The sequence below is a fragment of the Kwoniella bestiolae genome, chromosome 2 (assembly GCF_000512585.2).
Source record: "Kwoniella bestiolae CBS 10118 chromosome 2, complete sequence".
Taxonomy (NCBI): Eukaryota; Fungi; Basidiomycota; class Tremellomycetes; order Tremellales; family Cryptococcaceae; genus Kwoniella; species Kwoniella bestiolae.
Window position 1 is genome coordinate 2,747,438 of NC_089242.1, and position 14,659 is coordinate 2,762,096.

General features: G+C 47.0%; 6 protein-coding genes across 6 annotated transcripts; 2 read left to right on the top strand and 4 right to left on the bottom strand.

Annotated features, from left to right (window-relative positions):
- Positions 1 to 67: 67 nt before the first annotated feature.
- I302_104176 (ubiquitin-like protein-NEDD8-like protein RUB3) lies at positions 68 to 602 on the bottom strand (the record flags this gene model as incomplete). Its single annotated transcript, XM_019189541.1, has 5 exons — positions 68 to 152; positions 221 to 303; positions 380 to 409; positions 462 to 479; positions 585 to 602. The coding sequence occupies 5 exons, from the start codon at positions 600 to 602 to the stop codon at positions 68 to 70; spliced, it is 234 nt and encodes a 77-aa protein (XP_019049103.1).
- A 369-nt stretch (positions 603 to 971) lies between these two features.
- I302_104177 (uncharacterized protein) lies at positions 972 to 5,511 on the top strand (the record flags this gene model as incomplete). Its single annotated transcript, XM_065869818.1, has 6 exons — positions 972 to 1,049; positions 1,122 to 1,275; positions 1,342 to 2,206; positions 2,261 to 2,989; positions 3,055 to 5,021; positions 5,087 to 5,511. The coding sequence occupies 6 exons, from the start codon at positions 972 to 974 to the stop codon at positions 5,509 to 5,511; spliced, it is 4,218 nt and encodes a 1,405-aa protein (XP_065725890.1).
- Positions 5,512 to 6,017: 506 nt separating this feature from the next.
- I302_104178 (uncharacterized protein) lies at positions 6,018 to 7,605 on the bottom strand (the record flags this gene model as incomplete). The annotated part of the gene is made up of 6 exons (XM_019189543.1): positions 6,018 to 6,224; positions 6,321 to 6,424; positions 6,486 to 6,592; positions 6,658 to 7,218; positions 7,291 to 7,480; positions 7,536 to 7,605. 6 exons carry the CDS (start codon positions 7,603 to 7,605, stop codon positions 6,018 to 6,020), a joined length of 1,239 nt encoding a protein of 412 aa, XP_019049105.1.
- Positions 7,606 to 7,913: 308 nt separating this feature from the next.
- On the top strand, positions 7,914 to 9,778 carry I302_104179 (uncharacterized protein; the record flags this gene model as incomplete). Its single annotated transcript, XM_019189544.1, has 2 exons — positions 7,914 to 9,506; positions 9,593 to 9,778. The coding sequence occupies 2 exons, from the start codon at positions 7,914 to 7,916 to the stop codon at positions 9,776 to 9,778; spliced, it is 1,779 nt and encodes a 592-aa protein (XP_019049106.1).
- A 268-nt stretch (positions 9,779 to 10,046) lies between these two features.
- I302_104180 (uncharacterized protein) lies at positions 10,047 to 12,183 on the bottom strand (the record flags this gene model as incomplete). Its single annotated transcript, XM_065869819.1, has 7 exons — positions 10,047 to 10,073; positions 10,140 to 10,213; positions 10,278 to 10,651; positions 10,805 to 11,217; positions 11,451 to 11,709; positions 11,887 to 11,982; positions 12,059 to 12,183. The coding sequence occupies 7 exons, from the start codon at positions 12,181 to 12,183 to the stop codon at positions 10,047 to 10,049; spliced, it is 1,368 nt and encodes a 455-aa protein (XP_065725891.1).
- A 353-nt stretch (positions 12,184 to 12,536) lies between these two features.
- Positions 12,537 to 14,348, bottom strand: I302_104181 (uncharacterized protein; the record flags this gene model as incomplete). Its single annotated transcript, XM_019189546.1, has 8 exons — positions 12,537 to 12,617; positions 12,681 to 12,851; positions 12,926 to 13,106; positions 13,175 to 13,476; positions 13,538 to 13,628; positions 13,699 to 13,844; positions 13,907 to 13,947; positions 14,030 to 14,348. 8 exons carry the CDS (start codon positions 14,346 to 14,348, stop codon positions 12,537 to 12,539), a joined length of 1,332 nt encoding a protein of 443 aa, XP_019049108.1.
- Between the last annotated feature and the right edge of the window lie 311 nt (positions 14,349 to 14,659).

Below are 14,659 nucleotides of genomic sequence, written 5' to 3' on the forward strand. Positions count from 1 at the left end.
GTATGACGGAAAATCGAACCCTCCTCCCCCTCCCCTCTGTTCATCCCTCCCTCAAGTGTCCAGATAATCATCGACCACCTCTCAAGGCGAGTACCAGGTGGATGACAGCTCCGGCGTTGATCTTGTAATCTGAGATGGCTTTATCGTCGGCCCTACGTTCCAGCATTAGTCTTGAAAATAAGCTGATATTGCGAAGGAGATGAGAAGTGAGATGACGTACATAGCTTTTCCACCGAAGATCAGACGTTGTTGTACAGGCGGGATACCTGCTTTCTCTTCTACTCGCTCTTTCACTTTGTTGATCTATCCTCACACACAGATTATCAGCATGCAAGTGACTTCATACGAGAAAGAGGATAGGAAAGGGAAGGAGACTAACGGTCATATCGGGCTGTACATCGATATCCACCTGAAAATAATGTCAGCTGTGCGATTTGGATCGAGATACAAGATAAGCTCACTTCCTTCCCAGTAAGTGTCTGTATATACATAGCAAATCAGCAACACGACCTTTTGGCCTAACGATCAAAGAAGGAAAGAACAGTTCCAGGATGGGAGGAGGGAGGAAAGATGACTCAACTTACCTTTACTTTAACGATCATCGTGTTTCTTTTCCCTTGTTTCTTATCCTACAATTCTGTTGATCTATACTCTATCTCCTGTTCTTCTAGACTTGATGAAGGTTGATATATGATCGTGAGTTGTTGATACTGTTGATTAGAGAGAGAGAGAGGGAAGAAATGAGATAGAAGGGTGAGTAGTATAGTAATCGTTTTGCTACAGTGAGTGGTGAATTCAGGGTCTGATTGCGGGGTAGGTCGGTGGAGGGTGTCCAGCGGCAAATCACTATTCAACGCGACTAATCTTCCTTTTCTTTTACTTTCTAATCACAGTATCATACGTTCACAAGTCGAAGCAGTGTTGTAGGTACCTTATAGGATACGGAGTAGTACATGGAGGATAAGAAGAAGATGCCATCGTGGTCTACTAGACCCAAAGATGATGGTGTGAAGAAGGTAGAGTCAGAGAAGGGCGAAGGGAAAGAAGCGGTGAGTCTTCCTTCTTCCTTGCGAGTTTAGGTGAGAATGAAGAGATGTATCAAGCTGACATGGTTGATATAGATTGTACCCAAGAACTCAAAAAGCACCTCTGTACGAAAAGATTCCTCGTTGTCTGGGTCGACCAAACAATTCACCAAGGCATTGAGCGAAAGTGAGGTAGAGGGACGAAGGAAAGAAAGTACAGGTCAAATGGAGAAAGAAAGCCGAAGGCAAGGTGAGCTGAGTTGAGCCTGCGAATCGTTCAAGAGGTAGGATGGCAGCTCATATGATCCCTCAGCAGGTCACTATGGTCTTCTCGACGCAGTCACTCCCAGACCACCCCCTCCTCCCGCTCCTACCCAACAATCTTCCTCAAGCTCACGCAAAACCAGTAGTCTATCATTCACAAAATCTGCGCCTAGCTCTGCTACAAGTAAAAAGCGAGGTGGTAGAAGAGGCAAGACCAAGAAGGTTGAGAAGAAAGAAGAACACGACGAAGATGGTGAATGGGATGAAAACGGATTCTGGAAAAGTACCCCTAAACCGCCTACACAGCCTGAGGAAGAGCGTGGTATTGATATCGGGAAGGAAAAGGCAGAAGAAGAAGTCGATGAGTTGGAAGACACTCAGATCACTCCTTCCAATAAGGGAAATGGGAAAGAAATACCTACCTCCTCACCTTCACCCCCACCTACCAAGCTTCGTACACCTTCGTTCCCTCACGCTGCTCTAGAGCCTCAAATCGTCGATGAGACTTCTTTGCCTCTTCCTCCCCCTCAATCTCGGTTGGAACGTCTCAAAGATCCGGACTTCCTACTAAGCCAAAATGCAAGAAATGATATCTCAGATCAGATCAAATTTCATACAGATGCCAAAGGAAAGACCAATGAACCTTTATTCCTTGCTGTGTCTCTGTCGCCTGATACCGATCGGGAAGAAGAAACAGAGGAAGAGATCGAACTTGTCGAATCACCTATTCAGAGGCCTACTACCAGAAGGCAATCGTTCCGGTTGGACACCACAGATGATGAAGATATGGGTCCAGGAAGTCAAGACTCTCCACCACCACCCTCACTTGGTCGACGAGAAGGGAAAAGAAAGGGGGAGAAGAGAGAGGGAGGGAAACGGCAAGATAAGGGAAAGGAGAAGCGAGCCAAAGTGGTTTAGTGAGTTGATCTCTATTGGATGTAACTCAATAAGGCTAACCCTAGCTTAATCAGCTCCGATACAGAAGTCTCGGACTCGAATGAAGCAGACATACTCGTCCCAGATAGTAATCCCCAGCAGGTCCAGCCTGCTCGTCATTTTGGTATCGAGATTACTCCCTTTGTCAATAACTCTCCGTCATATCACCGAAAAGAGAAAAGCCGATCGTCTCGCAAAACCAAGCGGTATGGTAAAGGTCGATCCCATGCTTATCAACATGGCAATCCTTTGCCCACAGCAAGATCCCAGACCTTTGCTCTCACTCCGCCGCCTGCAGCTCAGATCACCTCATCATACCGAGGTGCGAAAAGAAAGGGATCGACTAGTATATGGCGAGATTCGTCTCCCTCTCCTTCTCCTGAACAAGATGCTGTCGATGGATTTGACACGGGTCATGAGATGGGATATGACACTGAGCCTCCTCGAAACAGTAAAAAAAGGAAAAGGTGGGCTCGGAATGGACCACCTCCTGATCAAAGACTGTTTGGTCTGTTTGGAGAGGAAGAAGATGAACCGCCTCGATACCGCCACAAGCGAGGTAGAACACCCAAGTACCCTTTTACTACTGTGTTCAAATGGGCTAATGATGAAAACGAAGATGAAGAAGAGTATGATCCTGATACTGCTAGGAGAAGGAAGAAGAGAAGAAGGAAGGAAATCGAGAAGAGACACAGGTTCAACGCTAAGAACGAACCTAGATTGCAAATGACCAGAGATCGCTCTTGTCAAGTTAGGATCCAGAAGTGAGTTGGCTGTTTTGATTATTCTTTTGGACATTCACAGCAGCTTGCTAACCAGTCGCTAACAGCTATATGGGTAAAATTCGACAAACTCTGACTTTACCCAAGAAACCCTTACACGACTCCAAGCCCGTCCGTCGAAAAGCCTACAAGCGAATGCAAGGTGTACCACTTTACGCTTGTAAATCCCTCGACACGATCTCTTACTCCGATTACGTAGCAAGATATCGTAGATCACCCAGATCATCCAGTTCTGCCAGTCGACCATCTGGTAATCGAATCGACGAGTTGATCTATGCAGGTAGAAAAGCGAGATTCGAAGCTGGTATACGAAGGCAACGACCAGTCTTCAGAGAGGTCACTCCAAAGCTTCCTTTAGTACCACTCATCCCTGCTCCTGACGATCCCCAAGCAGAGGATGAGATCGTGGTGGAACCTTCTCAGAAGCCTATGAGACGAAGAGGATCATCAATCGGGAACCCACTGATACCAAAGAACGTACCTAGATTGAGATTCACTAAGAATGAACTTCCTTCTAACCAAGAAAACACTAACACTAATTCATCTGAACGCACCGAGGTTACCGGTACTTCGATGTTGGGTCATCATTTCGCTATGCCCCCTTCGAGACAGAACCGAAGAAGGGAGATGCCCCATGCCTTCAGACGGACTACTACCACGCCTTTGGTTCTCTCACAAGACCGAGATCTTATCCTCAGTGACGATACGCCTGAAACTTCCGCGAGAAACCCTCAAAATCACTACGAGTATGAAGATCCGATTATCCAGTACACCCAGAACTCACAAGTGGACGTAGGAGAATACGATGGGCTTATCGAGGTTCATTCTGATCGGTTGGCTGGAATATTCTCTCGATCCCCTGCTTTTGGTGCTACGCCAAGTGTATCTCCTCCTGAAAGGTTGTCAGAGGCATATAGGAAATTGGATGGGATGTACACGCAAGATATGAGTCGACGTGATCCACTTCAACCATTCATGGAGAATGTGGCACTCCCACCATCTCAAAGCAGGGACTCAGCACTTCAACCCTTATCTCAGTCCGACGCTACACCCGCGAGACAGAACGAGGATCCTCATCAACCTACAGAGGATGATCATCAAGATCAGGTCATGGAAGATGATGAGGTACCTCCCCCACCTTCCTCTCAGATAAATTGGGAATGGTATGCCGCACACATCCCAGCTTCTGAATTCGATCAATTGGACGATATGATTGCTCAACAAGAGGAGGAAAGGAAAGTCCGAAAAGCGAAGCGCTCCAGAGATACAAGCGAGCAAGCTAAGTCTACGGAGGTTTCTCGTCAAGCATCTCAGACTGAGAATCCCATCACACCGTCCAGAAATGATGCTAAGACAACGAACGAACCTCAAAAATCCCTCCAAGAGATCCAACGAATTTCACCTCATCCGGCAAAATCTGATTCTGCACGCCGAATGACAGCCATGGAAATAACTCAGCATCTCCTTGAACGCCCACTCGATCCATCCATCGCTCAAAGTCTCAATAAGACTTTTGTCAATACGTCCAGTCCAGGTAATTCCGCTGATCGACCTTCCACCTCGACCAATACCAGTAGAAAAGCAAGGAGGGAAGAGAGAGCCAAAAGGGTATACGACAAAAGGCTCAAGGAGAAGAAGAGGATGCAAAAGGAAAAGGAAAAGGAGAGACAGACCACACTCAACTTTAATTCTCGACCCAGTACTTCTAGAAATGCCTTGGCTGAAGTACCGGTCCCCTCAGAGACCGAAGAAGAAGAAGAGATCGAAGAGATTGAGCCTCCTCGTCAACCTGCCAAATCCCACCAAAAGAGGAGACTCACTTTAAGCGAAGCGTATAGGAATATCCATCCTCCTCCGTCCCCTCAACCGCGCTTGAAATCCCGTGCATCCGGTCCTCCAAGATACAGCTTGGACAATATACCTGTAGTGAAGAATTTCAAAGATGCCAGATCACCTAGTGTTAAAGCATTACAGGAGAGGAATACGAGAGTTTCTCAAGAAGCTTTAAGTAGGGGTAAGCTAGCTTTTTGTGTTTTTCTCTGCAGGCAGCCTCAGCTTATGTGAGACTTTTGAAATCAGTATTCAGACCTCCAATCACAGGGATAGAATCTCCAGAGGAAGAAGATATCGAAGCAGCAGTATACGAGCCTACCGAAGTATCAAGAAGCAACACCCAAAACCCACCTAGTCGAAGGGTATCTACGACTAATGTGAGGAAACTCGGTACCGAGAATCCAGGTCCACACATCAAAGCGTGGAGATCACGAGTGGACGGGACAAGTGATCCTAATATCCATGTGGACCAGGAGGGTAGGGAAAGGAACCAAGGTGGGAATCCGTTCGAAGAGAATTTGAGGATGTTTGAACCGTCTGTTGACGCTTCGTCTGTGGCGGACTCGATGAGACACCATGATGGGAATGTGAATGGGAGGGGAAGGGAGATGAGGAGGAATGGGAAAAGATATGCGTCTGGGGGAAGTTGGGTTGATTCGCAGGACATGTGATTGATGGTGAGTTGCTTTTGGTTGGAAGGATGGAGCGAGATGGCTTAAACCCTTCATTTACGCAGGTCTGTGGGGCTGTGATCGACTGTGATGTTGTGTGGATAGAAGGTAGAATTCATGTGTAAAATGGGAAGATGTCGATTTAGTTATGTGATATAGATACTGTATGTAGGATTTCAGTGTGTTGTACATAGATTAGTATCCGTTGTATATAGATAGAATCAGTTGTATATAGATTATATGTCAGAGTCGTACAGTAGAGTTGATAGTAAAAATGAATGTTGTACATAGATTAAAGCATCATGCATCATCGTCATAATCATCAAAGTTACAGTACATGCGACATCACAACCCGATACACCATACGAAAGCCTTTCTACATAAAATACAAGATACAATGACAACCGAAAGGATCTCATTCCGAGAGTGTAATGATCTTTGTACAACTTCGACTCAATAACATACCTATGATTGTGCCCTGTAGCAAGCCGAAATCCACAGCTAAACTACGTCTCGGTCGGATCAGCTTTCCACCCTCTCTCAACCCCTTCTAGCTGCTTCCTCTTAATCCACTCATACACCACGCTGAAGTCTTTAGTCGCCCAATTAGCATTCGGCTCGTTGCACACAGCCTCGTATATGCTTTTCGCAGCCCACGTCATTGGTATGGGTAAGTCTAGAGCTGCAGCTGATTCTAGCGCTAGACTTGCGTCCTACCGTGATGATCGTTTGATCAGCTTGATTCAGTCTATCTGCCAAGACTGCAAGTCAAGCTGGTCTTCGTTGCGTAAATCAGTGATGCGACTCACTTTCAACATTAATCGAGTTTGGAATCCTCCTTCGTAGTCTCTTTCTCCGGGTGATCCAGGGATCTCTTTCAGTGGGGTATTCACTCTGGATGACCATGATTGACCTGTACCAAGCTCGGGTCAACTATATATCCGCTAGACCGTGAAGGGAGGTGGGAAGCTGACCTGAAGAAGTATTTATAATGTTATGTAACAATACTGAATCTATACCTAGACTATTTCCTAAAGCTAGACCTTCTGCTAGAGCAATTTGATTTATGGCTAATATCAGACTATACCAATCATCAGATCAATCAGTTATTTTCGACTCGAAGTGGCGGCCGGAAGTACAACTGACTTGTTACAGACTTTGACCCCTACCCCCTTGCCATTCTCTCCACAATATACAATCCTATCTTTCCCCGCCATGGTCTGTAACAAGGGCAGTGCCATCTGCGTAGCTTCATCCGAAGGAGCTCCAAACATGATGGTCAATTCCCCCTTCCTAGCAGCCACCACCCCACCCGACACAGGTGCATCTAACATTACTACCTTTCCATTTGTGGCTTCGTGAATCTTCTTAGCGATATTGGCGGCTGAGACGGGTGAGAGGGTCGTACAGTCTATTAAGAGGGTATGAGGGGATGAAGTGGAGATGGGACTGATGGTTGTTGACGAGTCTAGGGGAGGTATTACGGGAGCGGAGGACGATGGACCAGGTGAGATTGTAGTGGAGGATGAGAGTTCTTCCATTCCTTTTGTACCGTTCTGGGATGTACGGGCAGAGTTGGGGGGAGGTTCATTTTCTGGTAAAGTCTGAATCCCAGATAAGATACCATCTTGGGGATCGAGGTAGACACTCTCGACTTGAGGGGTGGATGGTAACATCGTAAGAATGCGAGAAGCCATCTTGGCCATCCTATATCGGGCAAAGGTTCAGTTATCAGCTCTTCTTTTCGATTGTATGGGGTGTAGAGAAGCTGAGACTCACTGTTTTCCATTTTCCACTCGTTCTACCTTTCCAGCTAATTCACTCCCACCTTTATCTCTCAAGTCAGATAGAAACGATGACACTCTATTCTCATCTTGCTCACAGATCACGTATCTGGGTGTCTCTGAGGAGCTCGCGTGATTCTGCGCCAGGTAGGTCTTGGTGAATAAGTTGAGAGCCATGGGATGACCTGTTCGAGGTATCAACTTTTACCCCTTCGGCGAGCCAAGGAGAGGCGGTCTTACCCATCGCTCCCAATCCTATCCAACCTGTTGTCGATGCTCTCGAGAGGGCTATCTGTGTGGGCTTGATCATTATTGTTGGATCTCTTCTCGCTAACTGTGTCTCTGGCGATGTTGAGAGTTAGTGAATACAATACGGGTTAACAATGAGAAGAACAACAGTGATCAACTTTGGTCAGGTGAGTGAGAGAGTGGACAAGTGGACATACTCCACCGGCTACCATTCCCACGGCTAAACCTCGGTTAAACTCCTTACACTCGACATGCTTAACAAATTTGATTCCGTCCCACGCAAGACTCGAGAGGTTGAAATTGAAAAATGATTACTCCTTCTGAATCTTGTCCTTCGCTTGTCATCATCATTCCATAACGTCAGACACCATGCCCCGGTCACCATCACCACCACCTCGAGGAGTATACCGACGCTCGTACAGGGATGAGTCCCCTCCATGGGCAGCGAGGGAAAGGGTAGATTACAGATACCGAGGGGAGAGCTCGAGGTATAGAGAACACGACAGGAGGGATTATAGGGATGAACCTGGTTACAGCAGAGGTGGATATGGATACAAGGATAGGGAGTATGATAGACGAAGTCCACTGAGAAGATCGTTCTCAGTCTCATCAAGGGATTATGAGTATGATCCTTCACCATCAAAATCTCGACGATCACCTTCCAGATCCAGGTCTAGGTCCCGCTCAAGGTCTAGGACGGGTACACCTGAAGAAGGACAGATCACCTCGCCTCCTCCATCTTCTTCCGAGAATGCTCCCGCAGCTGTCAAATCATCTACCAACCCCGCTGGACTACCTGCTCGACCTAGATCTCCACCGCCTCCTATAAGTAGTAGAAGAAGATCAAGGTCCCCACCGCCTTACAGAGGATATGCGAGAGAAAGAGAAAGTGAGAGGGATTGGCGTGATAGAGATAGAGAAAGAGACTACTATTATAGAAGATCCAGATCACCCTATTCACCCCCGCCGATAAGTAGGAGAAGAGGAGGGAGGTCACCTTCAATCGTATCGTCAATCTCAACTAGATCACCTTCTTCCAGACCATCCCCCGTGAAACGATACCAATCAAGAAGTAGGTCTCCCGAAAGACCGCCAAAACAGAGATCAAGATTCCCTTCTCCCGTCCCCGCTCCCGCTCCCATCTCCACTCGTCCAATACCTGTCCCCGTCCCTCTATCAAATACGTCGATAGGCAAACCCATGTTGAACAAGATTCCACCATCCGCACCCCGATCAGAGAGAATACCAATACCTGGTATACCGCCCACTGGACCTAGGGCTTTGGCCCACCTCAATACTCCTGTGGCCATACCACTGGGTCGACCATTAGGTATGAACAGGCCTGTTCCTACTCCCATCGTAAAAGAAGAGCCCAAATCCACACCAATAACACCTCTAGCTGGATCGCAGGACCAGCCAAAACCGCCTTCTGGACCTGCAGTAGCTACAGCAAGTACACCAAGATTATCATGGTCAGAAAGGAAGAACCTCATCTCACCATCTACATCAGCCAGTGTTAATACTCCCGAACCCAGCAGACCTTCTCCGACCCCTGCTCCAGTGGTGATCAACCCATATACCGGTAAACCATTTGGTCAAGCTCGCGCTGCATCAGCTGCAGCCCAAAGTACATCGTCTCCTGCTCCAGTAGCTATCACACCTAGTGTAGTTTCGGAAGATATCAAACCGAAGATAGAGGAACTAGAAACTCGGCCCCCTACTCCACCCGTTCATCAGGAAATCAAACCCACCATCGTCGAATCTACTTCTATCCCTGCTCCTACGCCTGTTGTTCGACCGGTCCCACCTACCGCACCTTCCCATCGTACTTCCTCGTTATCTGTTCCAGTACTTAGTGAAGCTGAGATAGCAGAACGGAAAGCCAAGGAGGACGAAGCCAGGATATTAGCCGAGTTACCAAGTTTGAAAGTACCTTTCGGTGGATTATCATGGGAGATCGAGGTGAGTCATCATTCATCCTTATCACTGACGTTGTCTTTTCTTCGATGTGATTGGAAGCTAATGGATATCATTTGTAACACAATCAGTTGTCAAGTTATCATTACCATGTCATGAATCTATCGAATCAGACCCTTCGAGCTCAGTCTGCCGCACGACATGCCGCTATGGTATTAGCTGATGCTGAAGCTGAACGTATAGCCGCGGGAGAAAGGCGGAAGATATGTGAAGACCAGCTATTGAGTTTCAGCGTGGGGATTATCCCTGGTGTATAGAGGTCTATCTCGATAGGTTAAAGTGGAATAGTAATGCAATGCATAACCTTTGTATAGATTCATAAGATGTATTTAGTTTCATATCCTTCTACCATCGAGGATGGTCTACACAATAGGATGTACCTTTATACAGGACTGAGAAGATGCATATCGGATGAAGATGATTGATAGTAATATCGGGTACAACAAGTTTACAATGATAACTCTTAGTCAATTTCAGTTTTCTCCTCCCATGGTCCGATTCGCATGATTACGTTGATCTAGGTTCTCAGCCATACATGGCTTGTGCATATGCCTTATAAGTCGATGTGACATCAGCATCCCTTCCATTACAGTCTCAATGTATGTTTAGATAACTTACCTCGTACTCCTCTGTAGTCATTATCTCGTGATCATCATCCGTAACATCATCTACACGTTTAGGTACTCCATTGACTAGATCACGATCGCAGTCAGTACGGTGCACTTGATATATATATAAGAAAAGAAGCAGACATACCAGTAACCATCTTCCCTCCCTCTCCTCCATTGACCGCCTCTCCAGGTGTAGGCGTAACATCTTCCAACCCCTCCTCGTCCTCATCGTCATCATCAAGCACCTCCATCACCCTATCCTCAACTTTCACTAACGGCACCTCCAAAGCGGGCGTAGGCGTCTCCTCAAAGTCCTCGTCTCCACCATCTCCATCACCATCATCGTCCAAAATCTCATAATGGGCTTTCAAACTCTCATCTTCCACCTCCTTATTACCACCTAATCCTCTGTTCCTCTCTTCCAGGAGTTGTTTCCGCCTCTGGTCTGCTATTCCCAGAGTGGTCTTTTGGCCAGTAACGGTTGAGTGGGTGTACCAGTGTGGAAGGGCGTTTTGTTCTCTGTGCGCAATACACAAGACAGATGTCAGTCTTCCACTCATGTATCATGCTTGTGGATAAGGTGATGGGATCTCGGAAGGGAGAGGGGGTTCAAGAGATGAAAATATGGTTGAAATGAAGTACATGTCATGTAAGATAGAAGGCAGAACCCACCTCTGCTGCTGAGCCAACCTCTCCTTCTCCTTCTCCTCATTCTCATCCTTACCCATAACAACCTCGAACTTCTTCTCCTCGTCTCCATTCCTATTCTCCCCATCCGTGGTCTTCACAGACGTCTTGACGTTCTGAGCTACCCAAGCAATGATATTGATGGACGGTACAGTCTGGGCTTCGACGGCTTTCAATGCATCTCTAATGGGTGCAGTAGCAATGTTGAATCGTTGCATCGCGTCCTGAGCTGTGGTGATGGTTCCATCAAGAGAGGTTGACGGATCATGCTCGATAAGTTCTGTTCCGCAATCTTCGCACTTGAAGGAGTTGGTAAATGGGTCGAAGATATTGGAGAGGTCTAGGGGGTCGTACATCCTTCCGTCCATGGGACAGATGTAACCTCGGTGGCCTACTTCCTACTCAGAACATGAGAGAATCAGCATACCTTGCGCAGAGTTAAACATCCTAATGTATTCGCTATACATCCCTTCGTTTGAGGCATATCAAATTCCAGTCCGCCAGATCCATTATATACCAACAACCTTGGCTCATCTTTCACTTTGACACATTCCGCTTTCATGCACCCCATCCGTTCACTCCTTACACTCTACTCTCCCTCAACCCAGACCTACAGTGAACCACAACTCACCTGCTTGATCTTATCATCGATCCCCTTCCGCATCATCGCCAACCTGTACTTCACGACATTCGCAAACTCCCTATAATCGAGATACCAATAATGCACGTCCCTCGTCCGTTCCCGTTCTATTATCAGAGGTTTCCCATCTTTATCTATCGCTCCGGGTTTGGGTTGTCCAGGTTTGACGGGTTGGAGGCTTTTCTCAGATTGTTGGGCGAGCTGTTTGAGTCGCCATTCGGGGATGGGTACCTTTTCTTTGTTCACGTGACTGGGGTGAGTGCAAATGAAAGTATATTGGTGGGAGATGTTAAGATAGAAGTTGATGTGGGATAATGATACCAACACAGCAATAGACCACAATTGATGGTACAGGTAGGAATCAGAAGTAAGTGATCATATGTCATCGATTCCGAAAGAGCAGCTATAATGCAGAAGATACACTCACCGCCGTACCAATCTATGCGTATGCAACGTACCCATATACTTTCTCACCTCCGGACTCGTCAATCCAATCTTGTTCGCCAATTCCATCTCAGTCGTCCTACATTCCATCTCATCTATCAGCTTGGTCCTTGGTCATGCGCAGAGAAACAGACCGATTTAAAGTAGACACCCACACGTTATCATGCACCATCATCTTCAGGATGATTATATAGGGAGTATCGTAAAATGCATACGCCACTTGATATACCAGATTCGCACATAGCTTGTTAATCTCGCTGGATGATAGGGGCTGAGCCATTTTGCGGGTGGGGAACGAGCTGTGAGCTCGAGACTGGTCGAGGGACCTTTTGGGAAGCTGAGAGTCGGAGCTGAATGCTTGCTCGACAGGACTAGGATATACTACGCAGGGTAGAGCAATGGCCAAGAAAGATGAACGAAGAGGTGTACATGAATGCTACATCTGGGTTTTTATCTTAATGGGTAGTTGAGCTGTGAGACAGACACCATATATATGCAAATCACGTGATCTAACTGTAAGATCGTGTGGAGACCCCGCTCTCTTGCTGAGATTGCAGTAGCGGTCCATGGCATGCATGGGTAATGAAAACGATGCATATGTAAACCACGTAAATTGGTAGTTTTATACTTCAGCTACAGCTCGTCCCTCAGCCTCTTCTGCTGAACTACAATCTTCTGCACGTCAGGTGCAAGATAAGCCATGTTGGGACCTCCCTATCTCGATATATCAGCGATGATTCTCCTTTCCGCTCTGGTCATGATCTCAAGTTCACTTACCCATTCATGAGCTGGCAAATCAGTCCTTTTGTAGTATATCTCGGGGGAAGGTGGTAGGTTTGATAGCTCTTTCTTGACCACTTCGACCTCTTCCATGACTCGAAGTAGGTTACCTCCCATTATACCGGCTATCTCAGGTTCTGTCCACCCTCGGTGAAGTAATTCTTGTATCTAATCCATGAATTAGACCAACAATTTTTGCTCTGTATGACCGATGTGACATGTAGAGTAAGAATCTGACTCACCATATTAGGCCATTTACTCACATCCTCCATACCCTCCACAGCCAAACTAATACCATTGAAGTCGCTGCCCAGACCTACATGGCTCTTTCCGACAATCTTGGCAATATGTTCGATGTGATCCACTACACGAGCGGTCGTAGCGTTATTAGGGTCAATGAACGTTGAGAAGAGTACCGATAATCTAGAGCAAACAAACCTATCGTCAATATATGCTTAATCGTCGGAACAATGTAGGTGATGTGTGCTCACACAATCCCATTATTCTTTCCAGGGCCATCACCAATCATTTCCAAAATATCATCGGGCACATTCCTAGGATGATTATTCACTGCTCTCGCACCCGAATGGGTCCACACGACGGGAGCTTTGGAAGCTTTGATAGCGTCTCTGGCGGTATTGTCGGAAGTATGAGAAAGATCTACCATGACTCCCAGCCTGTTAAGCTCATGGACGAGCTCGATACCCCACGTTGTGAGGCCGTTACCTGGATGTGCTGGTGGGATGGTTGATCCCGAGGTTCCTGCACCGCCTCCGTTGGAGCTTGCAAAGGACTGAAACATATCATAGAAGTACCTTCAGCGGCGGTCTAGGATGGCGATGAGATACACTCACACTGTGACAGACATGCGTCAATGTGACGTATCTTACACCTAGCTCGGCATACATCCGCAAGGTGCTCAGAGAATTAGCTAAACCATGGGTCCTATATACACGGTGTGCATCGATAAATAAGTCTTCTGTATCCCATTTCAATGAAGATAGCAAATGCTCACCCTTCAAGTCCCATCAATACTGCCAATTTCCCTTCTGAGAATGCATCTCGCACATCCTGGGCAGTACGAGCAGCTTTCATGAGAGTGGGATAGTACGCCAAGGTGTTCTTGACCAGATCGATAGATTCCAGCACATGTTGGACAGTCTGTACATGAGTCAGCAGGAAGGATCTCGTAAGGCCATGTGTAAACGAAACGCTGAGCTTACTTCAGTAGGATTCAAGAAATCAGGTCCAACATCCCTTCCATCTAAACCACCATCAAATGTCGCACTCATCAGCCATATCCCCTCCAGGAACAACGAGGACAGAAGTGAGACCAAACAACGTACATGCTCCAGGACAAGGTGCGTTGGCAGTGAAGAACGCTCCCGCCAGCCCACCAGCTTTAGCCCTCGGTAAGTCGAAATGACCAGGATGCGACTCGTTGAGTCTAGGAATCGCGTCCATAGGTCGACGATTGATCGTTCGCATTGTCGCGGGCAGGTCGATGTGCGTATCGATCAGCGGATATTTCGCTAGGATCTCTCGGGATCGGGCTTCGAGCTCGGGGTGTGGGGGTACATATGGTGTGTCGGTGACTTCGAAGGGTAATTGGGAAGCTGTTATGGAGGCTAGTAAGCTCAAGATGGCGATAAGGTGGAGTTTCATGTTGCGTAGTGCAGTGCTCTGGGAAGTGGTGATAACTGTTGACAGATGTGCTGGCTTGGCTATGATAACACTATAGCAAGGATACTGCAAAGCTGAGAAGAAATACAGAGTGGTAGACAGACATACGAGAGGAAGTTGGTATCTTGTCCAGTAACTTCGGACTTCTTGAAAGTGGGGAATCAGTCGGCTAACAAATGCGCGAAATGTCTTCGGGCTTTCATGCCTTATCGGACATGACCTGAAAAGTCGGCCAATTCCAACCAGCAGAACGATAAGCTCTTATCGCGAGCGAATAGGATAACCCGCCCGAC